The sequence below is a fragment of the Silurus aristotelis genome, assembly GCF_946808225.1.
Source record: "Silurus aristotelis genome assembly, chromosome: 26".
Taxonomy (NCBI): domain Eukaryota; kingdom Metazoa; phylum Chordata; class Actinopteri; order Siluriformes; family Siluridae; genus Silurus; species Silurus aristotelis.
Genome location: NC_139599.1, coordinates 12,293,779 through 12,305,040, shown reverse-complemented (window position 1 = coordinate 12,305,040; position 11,262 = coordinate 12,293,779). Strand labels below are relative to the sequence as shown.

Below are 11,262 nucleotides of genomic sequence, written 5' to 3'. Positions count from 1 at the left end.
CAAAAGCAGAAATACATGTCACGCTAGGTTCATATCCTGCAATTGGGGTGATTCAAGATCTAATCGCGATCTTACATCTATTAGAGTAGGGTGTTAAGAGTTCACTTGGACGCAGCTAGAGACTCATTAGACTGTCTCGGAATGCACTCAAGTGTTATTGCTGTGTTGGTAAAATGTAAAACTGTTTACACAATTCCATAAGCAGAGGGGAATAAAAGGGTTTCCAAACTGTTTTAATGATGGATATGCAAAAAAAAAAAGTATATATATATATATATATATATATATATATATATATATATATATATATATATATATATATATATATATATATATATATATATATATATATTATCAGTATTATTAATATTAAAAAAATATAATATTTGAAAACCAATATTACATAAAGACATTTTAGAGAACCAGTATTTTTGCAAAAAATACATTTTTTAAAAGAATTTTAATAACAACAACAACAACAATAATAATAATATTAAAACAAACACATAAAAATAAACAAACAAGCAAATAAATACAATTTAAAATAATCTGAATGTTTATACTCTTTTCACTTGGTGTTTAATTTCAATTCAAGGCATTTTATTTTAAACCCACAGGGAAAACATGAGCTATGCGGTTGAATTGCATTTTGCTTTTCATTAAAACACCCAGTAAATAAATTGTCATTAATACACAACCATAAAGTGCACTACCCGTCCATCCAAAAAGGAGGCGCCGCTCCTTCTGACCCTTTTACATCTGTATTTCTCTTTGTACTTTCATCTAATTTCCCCCTCCTTCTTTAGCTACACCCCCATCATGCTGCCTCGTGCCTAGTTCCTTCTCATCAGTGCCTTGTGTGTGTGTGTGTGTGTGTGTGTGTGTATACGTGTGTGTGTGTGCGCACTCACTCCTTTGAACGTATTAGATGGGAAACATGTTTTGAGTCTTCAGGAAAGAAAGGAGGAATGAAGACCGCTCCACATGAGAACATAAGGAAACATTTCAAACTTTTCTCAACGTTTATGTTCTTATTACATGCATGTGAGTGTGTGGAACTTCTTTAGTATTCCTAAAAACAAAAGGGCAAAAACAGTTTGCATGGCACTGCTTGTTTTTATGTAATGCATGTTTATTAAGAAGAGTGTTTAGTCTCGTCACTGACCGTAACACGGTGGGTAAAAGCTGTAGTAAAAGCATGCCTGTGCAGACAACAGAGTGTGTTTTTTCTTTTACTAATAAATATGATGTTAATAATCAGGCATCCTTTTTTACGTGTTAAAGCCAGGATTTACTTTCTATTTCCATTTCTTTTTATTTCTTGTCTATTAAATCACTTTACTTGCTGCAGTAAATCACTACCTTAATTACTACCTTGTTTTAACATTAAGCATGTCCTCCATTACACTCTCCACCATCCTCTTCCTTTTATTGCTCTCACATTCATATGTTTTTGCCGGGATGGACTCCTGCCACGATGAGAACGGAATACCAAGTGTTTGCATGCCTAAATTTGAGAACGCAGCTTTCAACCGCACTATAATGGTTTCAAATGTGTGCGGCTCTCCACCTGAGGACTATTGCATGCAAACGGGTTCCACACGCTCCTGTCGCCATTGCGATGCTTTAAGCCTTAAGACAAACCACAATGCCACATATCTGAATGACTTCCACAGTGATGAGGAACCTACTTGGTGGCAAAGCCAGTCCATGTTTTATGGAGTGCAGTACCCCAACTCTGTCAATCTCACACTACACTTAGGTAAGACTGTTGGATTTTTTGCTTTGCTAATCATGTTAGTTGATTCCACATAATGGCACCATAAAGGTGAAAGTAATGAATAAGGACTATCCTTCCAGGCTTCTATTCTCCATTAGCCACACTGTCATTTCCAGCTTGAAGGTTTCTTGAGCAGTCAACGAGAAATATTTGCTAATCAAACGGTGAAATGAACCACTCAATCGGTATTATGAGCAAAGTGTTCACAAAGCAATAACCCTTTTCAATTTTGCCATCCTACTTCTCCTACACTAAACACCCAGACTCAATTTGAACTCGCATGAATGCTGATATTTCAGTTCAGTTCTGTTCTGTGATGAGCAGAAACTGTCAGGCTTTCTCTGATTATGTATTAAAATCCTGCAATTGTTTACCCAAACAAATACAAAGGGCCTGAAATTAATTCCACACTCTTTCTACACATGTTAATTCAAATTTATATTACATCTAGAATTTTAGCAAGATACTCTGCTTTTTAAGGGAAGTTGAGTGGCTGCTATTAGACTTATATATGTATATGCAGTCTACAGCAGATTGCTTAAATGTAAAGTCTCTATAATTAAATACTGCTATTACAGTGATACTGGGTCCAGATTTTGGGAGGATTTACTGCTGTTGTTTCAAGTGTCACTCAGGATTTATTTGCTTCCTGTGGTGATTTCCTGTGTTTATTAGATCCATGATCTTTCCACTTCTTTGCTATCCAAAGATGTTTTTATTTCTAAGACTAGTTTACAACTAACCAAAAAGCTTATGCAAACTAAGATATATATTTATATTTATACTCCAAACATTTCAATTTCCATAACTGGAAGCATACATGATTGACCCCAAGGGTAGTCTTGTTTATTATTCATTATTTTTATGATTTTTTAAATCTTTAAGATGTTAATGCTTAACAGCTCTCTGTATAAAACATCAGCTTAGAAGCCTTAATCTTGTAGACATTTGCAACCTTATTATAATTTTTTTTAATATGATTGCTTAAGCCAAATGATTGCCTGACTGCATGCTTGGTCACATACCCAATATCAGTCAACTAAAGGTCAATATTGTAAGGTTTGAGAAAGTGTTTCTTTGTAGTAGTAATTATTATTGCTTTGCTTTAATTCAATATTCAGCATATATATATATATATATATATATATATATATATATATATATATATATATATATATATATATATATATGTATTTTATAAATATTCAGCCAAATCTTGTTCTTTTTTCGAACTGTTAACACAAAATTGGAGGAACACAATTGTATAGGATGTTATTTGATGCACTTCAACCAGGAGTCCTAAACCTAATCCAGCATGACAATGCCCCTGTGCAAAAAGCCAGCTAAATGAAAATATGGTTAACATGGGTTGGACAGTTGTGGAAGATTTTGAGTGGTCTTCTATAAAGTTCTGACCTCATCTGTACTGAACACCTTGGAAATGAACTTGATGATCCAAATGATCCAAAATGATCCAAAATCTAGCGGAACATCTTCCCAGAAAAGTGGAGGTTATTATAATAGTAAATGGAGACTATGTTGGATGGGACAATTAAAATCTTATACAAATCTCATGGTCAGGTGTCCACAAAACTTTGTCTATATAGTATATATAAAAAATAAAAAAAATAAAAAAAACAGCCAGCCAGATAGATAGATACATTCATACATAGATTGATGTCTCATAGAAGAAATAAAAAATCCATAATATGGCTTGTATTTCATCCCAAACTGCATTCAATTCAATTCAATTTAATAGAATTTGTAAATCATTGAAATAAGATATATCGTTTAATATAAACAGGACCAAAACAAAGTCATATATTAGCAATCTAGTTAGCTGTTGCTAGTACAAAAGAAGTGCTCTCTCTGTCATGATGTGTGCATTAGTACAGCTCCATACAGTGATTTTATGAACATGTCATGAATGAGTTCAGTTTCAGTATGAATTAATTTTTTCATTAATTCATTAATTTCACTGCAATTTAAATATCAGGATTTGTTTCTCTTCCAACTTAGTAAATAAATTTCAATAAATTGTAACTATACGGTGAATATTTTTAATTGATTGGATTAATAATACAAAACACGGTGTATGCCTCAAACAGACACAAATGCCAATTTGGCAGTGTAATAGAACAATAACAGACAAATCCTAAAGTCAAGACCATACATACAAATGCAATAATCACAAGGCTTGATAATAACTGAGAACACAAGGAAACCTGGTGTATACTTTGTAAAGAGTCAATGAATGAATGTCTTTTATTGTGTATAATTGAAAACAAGTGTGTCTAATTAGAGGCTGGGTGAGACGAGTTGTGTGAGCGAGTTGTGGGTGTTTGTAATCTGTGGCGGCCATGTTGAAGGTCATGCAGGTTGCTGGGAGTTAGAGTACAGAGTAGACCTGACACTTTTCATAATATGTGGAAAATCTCAAAATACTGGCCTTATACATATAAATGGGAATTCTGCTTCATTAATTAAGACCCGACAGCCAGGAGTCAACTTCAAGTGCCAACTATCGTTCAAGGACAAAATATACAGGCTATAATTCTAATCTGATTTAAAAGTGTGATGTACCGGTGCTCTGAACATTTTTTTTGTTTTATAAAGATGAGCTCTGAGAGGGTTAAACATCTACTATTTGACAAAACCTGAATAGTTTGATATTGTATTTAAAAGGTTCAATATCATGTGACAGCAGGCCGCTATTGATGTCAAGACCAAGACATGGATCTCTGAACAGGAAATCATGAGAGAAAGTATGTCTACGACTGCCTCTTTCATCTTTTTCCTTTTGATCGCCTGATGGCTTCCAGTCAGGGGTCTGTGTTGGGTCTCTCTAGCCTCCAAACCAAATAAATGACTTCCTTGCCTCAGACATGCATCAACACACACGTGTGTGTAAGGGGCGGTAAACAAAACACTATGAGGAAGAAGACAAACACAAAAAGCAGCAGAGGTCTCAATGCATAGATTCAGGTCAGATCTTTCCCACACACACAGACACACACACACATATATATATATATATATATATATATATATATATATATATATATATATATAAACACCCAAACTTTAAAAGAATACCTCAACCATCTGGTTTTCATTGTAGTTTTCCCTCAACGACCTTCTAGAAACCAATATGAGAGACAGATGCCATGTGGTGCTTTTGAAATCCTTCAAACAAAGAAGCAGCACGTTATGCAATCCTCACAATGTGTCAAGCCTCCACAGACACTGTCCCAGACCTCCAACATCATTGCTTCAGGCTAGTGATTTGTATATAGAGGTGTGAAATGTTTACAAACATACAAAACATTTTTTTCTATTTTGAAGGATGTGGACTGTGTCAGACAGTCTTTGTTTTAGTAGTAGTTCCTTTATTTTTTTATATACATGAACTTTTATTTGTGAGTTCACAAAATTCAGTGTTCAATAAGCCAACAATAATTGTATTCTGTAGACTCCTTGGAAGGTAAAAAAAAAATGGAGGTAATTATTATAAACAAATAATTTAGCTATCTAAAGTTTCTTCTCAATCAGCTACAGCATGCCTCAAAAATAGACTGCAAACAATAAACATTTACACTGATCATGATGTTCAAAAGTTGACACCTTCCAACACTTAATGTGTGGTGTTGCATTCTTAAGAGTCAATGAACGTGTACACCTTGTGTAATAAGTGTGTATAAGTCTCTTACTTGTACGTGTGTGAAAAAAACGGGATCTCAAAAATCATATAAGTTTGTGTTGAAAAACTATTTTGCAGCTTCTAAAGGATTTTTTTAAAAATGCAATCTGAACTTAGCTGAACTTGCCAACAACTATCGCAAACCATAAAAACAGTTGTTAATCAAAACAGTTGTTAATCAAATGTATATAAACTTTTAAACTAGTTGACCTGTGTAAATTATTACTTATTATGATGTCATGTGAACTATATGTAAATATCTGCTTATTCCAAGCAACACTAAACAGAAAAAATAATTAAATTTTTATGATACATATTTAAGTTTTGTATCAACATTTTGATAGAAATTTGAAACATTTTACATAGACTCTGCAATGTGTATGTCAAATACTCTCAATTGTATAATAAAATCTAAAATAAAATAACCTAAAACATCTACTCCGGCATGAAAATGCCCCTTGTGCACAAAGTGATCTCTATGAAGATATGCTTCACACGGGCTGGAGTGGAAGATCTTGAGTGGCCTTCTATAGAGCTCTGACCTCAATCCTATTTTAAACCTTTTAAATAAAGTGGAATGCTGACTGCACCCCAGGCCTCCTCACCCTTCATCAGTACTTGACTTTACTGATGCTCTTTTGGTTTAATGAGCACAAATGTCCACAAGCACACTTCAAAATCTAGACCACACTGGAACGTCTTCCCAGAAGAATGGAGGTTATTATAACATTAAATGTGGAATGAGACATTTAGGAAGTGCAATACAAATCTTATGTTCAGGTCCCAAAAAAAATTTATTCTACAACTGCAAAGTCTGGCATGGTCCACACTACACATCAGGTCTTTATAATGTAGGCTTTTGCACACCTTATTGTTCTTTACTAAACCCAATCAACATTTTAACCCCTACATACTTTTTTTTTTTTTTTTTTTGGTTGAGCTCATGACTTCATGATCATCATAACTTCATGATTTTTTTATAGTTAGCAATATTGCTACCTCTCTGAATATGTACCAGAGAAATAGATATTAGACTTAATGTAATGTACATTGCTCACAAATTCTATCTCTGTAAAACCAGATGTAAAACTCCAACTTCTGTTTTATATTATTAAAATTATTTCGCAGCTCAAACAGTGCAGATAGGAATTAGTTGTACAGTAAATAGGCAATGTATTAGATATATAAATATAATGAACAATACTAGGTTTTAGCAATTCCCACTCAAAAATACTTATTTTGGATCAATAATTAAGACACAACAAATACTATAGTAGCTGAGTTCTTAAGTTTGTTGCACAAACACAATTGTTTAGTCTACTGAGTCATAAACAAGGATCAGACGTTCTGCTGCTGTAACCTAGTGTAGTGCAGACTTCAAGGGGTAAGTGCTACATGTTGTAATCACACCACACATGCACACCAACATTAGTCCTCATTTATCAAGTTGGATATTTGTAAATGATGCAGAGGTACATTTACATAAGAACTGTTATTCATATTTTCGAAAATCGCTCACATCCATTAAAAGCTCTTGAGTTTGTGTAAATGTATAAATGTAAACTTTAAATTATAAGAAGACTGTGATGTGAACCATAAATAATCAGCATCAAATAATAGAGTTTATAGAGGTACTGCAATGTCAGACACTAATTATGTCATGATAAATATTAAAAGTTAAAGTTTCTAAAACCCAATATTTTATATACTGTATATACACAAGTTGTTGAAACCCTTATATTTAGCCATTTAGGCCCTTTTTGCTTTTTGATAGCCTCCACTCTTCTGAGAAGGTGTTCCGCTAAATTTGGTTTGTGAAGATTTGTGCCTTTTCAGCACACAAGGGCGTTTGTGAAGTCAGGTACAGATGTAGGTGAGGTTAGGAAGCCTGGGGTGCAGTCTGTGTTCCAATTAATTAAAAAAGGTCAGAGCTTTATAGCAAGCCATTTAAACTCTGTGCACAGGGGCATTGCAATGCTGAAACAGGTTTGGGTCTCCTAGTTGAAGTGAATGGAAAATTTAATGGACATCCTTTACAAATGTGTGCCAAATTTGAGGTAACACATTGTGGAAGACCCAAATAATGTACTTAATAATAGGTGTGCACCACTAAAGCCAGTGAACGATAAATGAGTTATGTGGCATATCTCCTTCTATAATGTGCTGTTAACTCACTGTGTATGCTACATGCCCCCGAATACATATTTCTTTCCAACACAAACCTGGCATCACTTAGGGTACTTTGATGCAAAAGAGACAGAAGAGCATGTTATCCTGAGAGATGACTGGCCAACACTAATGCATAAACTTTAAAGATGGAAGCATAGCATAGTTTCCCATGTTGATTGGTGAATATATTAATTTACATTTTCTGTCTCCAGATGTTGGATATTTTACATGCTGGTAGTTTTTGTTGATGTAGAAGTGATTCCAGTTCTTTCTTTGATAAATGAAGCTGTTTTATCATCACCTAGTGCTACCAATCCACTTTGATATGTATACTGCATTTAACAGTAATCATTGTCACAAAGCAGCTGTACAAAAATAAACAGATGAAAAATATACATTTTGCATTCATGTCCATATAATCATTGTTTTTCTTATGAGCGAGCTAGGCAAGGTGGAAAGAAAATAAATTCCCTTGATGCTGTCTTGCTCATAAGGAAAAATGTCTCTAAGTTACATATGTAAATCTGGTTCCCAGAGGGAACAAAATGCTGCGTCAACAACGCTTTGCTGTTCCTTACTTTCTGGGCAAGCGAAATTGAGCTTAAACACAACACGAGTTACTACCTCCAAAAGCTCCTCGAACTGTACTTGCTGCAGGGGGCATGTCCCCGGATTCATTTAATATGGCACCCCCTATCCGCCTCCTAAGAGGAAGAAAGGTGGAACCCTTTTCACTGGGGGAAAAAACAGCCAAAGGGTAAGCTTCCGTGCCCTAGGAAAAGGGGCTGGATCTGGCAGGTGAGGAGGAAGAAAGGGACAAGCCTGTCTTCATTCCCTCTGCCAGGTCCAATTGCGAACCCCATGACCTCAAACACAGCTTTGCCTCGGTGAAAGCGGAGGCAGAACCTCAAGGAACGCTAGTGAAAGCACCCTCCTCGAAGAGCACTCTGCGGGAGCGGAGCTTCAGCAAGGACAGGCGTTCGCAGTGCAAACATTCGGCTTCCCCAAGAGCCAACCGAGCATGCTCTGTCTCCAGACAAACTACACATAGTGTGAAAGACTGCTTGCCTTTGGTTTGCCTTTTCATTTTCCTGAATTGTTTTTCTTTTTACCGACTAACCGATACTTACCTGCGGCAAATACAGACACACACAGAGCGCGTTCTAAACAAACAGAAGCTAGCGCTGTCTCCATGGCATGTGCTTTGTTGAGAAATTTAGCTAGTTCGGATTATAATAAATATTAATATAATAATAACAGAATTAATAGTAGAAAAGTCGGGTTTAATAGGGTTTATTGGTGAGTGCATGTGCAGGTGCCCTGTGCAAAATTCAGTCAGAAGTGATGTATGGAACATATTAGAAAATGTCAGTAAATATCAATTGTGTCAAATTGTGAGGGATGATCTTTTAGTCAGTACTCTTTGTATTTTCAGAGTAAGAAATAGGTAATAGATTAAATGATGGAATAATAAATAGCGGTGCTTTTGCATTTGGTTCAATTAAATGTCTCAATAGACATTTGTTGATAGTTGCTGAATAGTTTGTCTGTTTTTCATCTCAGTCTTGGTAAATATAATACATATATTCCTATAAAATGCTGAGCTGTGCTTATTAAGTTTCATGTTTCCTGTTTGCTGTTTATGATACGTTAAAGTTTCAGTATTTCTGAATAGTATGCATCGATCTCTGCCTGGATCATGACACATGTAACAGACTTCTATAACAATTATCTGATTGCATGCTAATTTTACACGATTGCATCCATCCTCTTTTGTCTAAATATTAGAAATCTGATGTCGATCCAAAAAATTAGCCCTAATGTCTCTCATTTATACTCCTTTATGGAACTCTTTTTTAATGTCTTTTTTGTTAATTTAACTATGGTCCATGCTTTTTATTCTTGATTAAACACAACATTCTTGTATGTCGAAATATGGCAACAAACTTCAGCCTGATCTACATTCCTTTCCCATCTGTAGAACCTCCCAAAAGATTAAAAAAATAGAGCCAGACATGTTTTATTTACACTTCTTACATGGATAACAATAATGGTCCGCGAAAGCTGGGAAAATAAACTCGAAATGTGTTTGCAGTGTAACTTATAAAAAAATGAAGGTGCAGATGTTCTGTGAATCTTCTATGAGACTTATTTACAGGGTGGCAAGTCTGTTTTTTAAGGGCTTTTATGAAGCTGAGTAAATAAATTACATATGACAAGCATAAAAATATGGTTTGAATCTTAAACATAATGACAAAGAAATATTACGGGTCGTGGAACAACGGGGGTACAGGAAGGCACTAGGGGTAAACTCCAGGAAGGAGGGGGCCACAAAAAGGGCCTGCAGGTCCCTTACTCTCTTGATAGAGCAGATGGCCAACAAGAACGCGGTCTTGATTGAAAGGTGCCTCCAAGATGCCTCGGATAGAGGCTCAAAAGGGGGCTCAGACAGAGCCCCCAAAATGACGGCTAGGTCCCACCCAGGCACTCTAGGTCATACCGGGGGCCTCAGCCACGGGGGCGTGATAAGCTAAAATGGCGGATGCATAGATATTTAGGGTAGATGGAGCCAACACCATTGATGAACTGTCCCTGGAGGAAATCCAGCACTGAACCAACCAGGCAGTGAACTGGATCCAGCTGGTGCTCACACCATGAGCAAAACAGACGCCTCCTGGCGGCATAAGACCTCCTCGTGGAGGGAGCTCTGTAGTGGAGAATGGTCTCTACCACCTCGGTGGAGAGACCAGAACCTCAGAGCTGTGGCCCTTGAGGGTCACACAGCTGAAATATGCCACCCCCGAGCTGGGAAAGGAGATCCCTCCTCAGAGGAATCTCCCATGGAGGGTGTTCAAGGAGAGCTACCAGGTCCGCGAACCATGGTTTGCTCGGCCACCTTGGAGCTACCAGGAGGAGATGGACTCCGTCCCAGCGAACTCTCTCCAGAACACCTGAAAGCAGCGCGACGGGGGAAAGGTGTACAGACACAGCTTCGGCGACGCCTGAGTAAAAAAGAATCAGAGGGGACAGTGTGTATATGGGGCCCTTCCCACAGACCTCGGGCGTAGTGACCACTCATGATCGCTCCCCACCACGTGAGGGACGCATGTGTCGTTAGCGTTAAGTGACGACCGTGGACTCCCAGCACAGGGCCTAGAGATAGGAATCGGGGCTCTCTCTAAACATCTAAAGTACGTAGGTATCACCGCGTGACCTTGATGGTGTGGAGGGGGTTGCCCCTCCGTGAGAACCCATGGGTCCTGAGCCACCACTGAAGGGGTAAACCTGTAAACAGCAAACCAAGTGGACAGCAAACCAAGTGGAATCACACTAGATGCAGCTGCCATAAGCAGGTGCCTTTTTGTGGACACCAAGGCAGTTATAGACCACCAATGGCCCTAGCGGTCTCTTTAATTTAGCCAGATCCGCCGTTCGGTCATCAAAATTGCTTTCCAGGACACTTCTCACATCCAACTCATGCAGCAGGTTAGCCTGATATGCCTGCAACACCGCCACGAGGCATAGGTTTTACCCACTAGTGATGATGTATTGGGTAGGGGCTTCGTGGGTAATGTCGGAGTATTAAGGGAGAAGGCCTAGAGATAGAAACCGG

The 11,262-nt window shown here is 37.2% G+C and overlaps 1 protein-coding gene across 1 annotated transcript in view; it reads left to right on the top strand.

The window, feature by feature from the left end:
- Window positions 1–840: 840 nt before the first annotated feature.
- Window positions 841–11,262, top strand: part of lamc3 (laminin, gamma 3) — a 135,762-nt gene continuing 125,340 nt past the window's right edge. Inside the window, exon 1 of the mRNA XM_083531702.1 lies at window positions 841–1,762. Coding sequence (XP_083387828.1) covers window positions 1,393–1,762 — 370 coding nt within the window. The 5' untranslated portion in view covers window positions 841–1,392. The remainder of the gene's footprint in view (window positions 1,763–11,262) is intronic.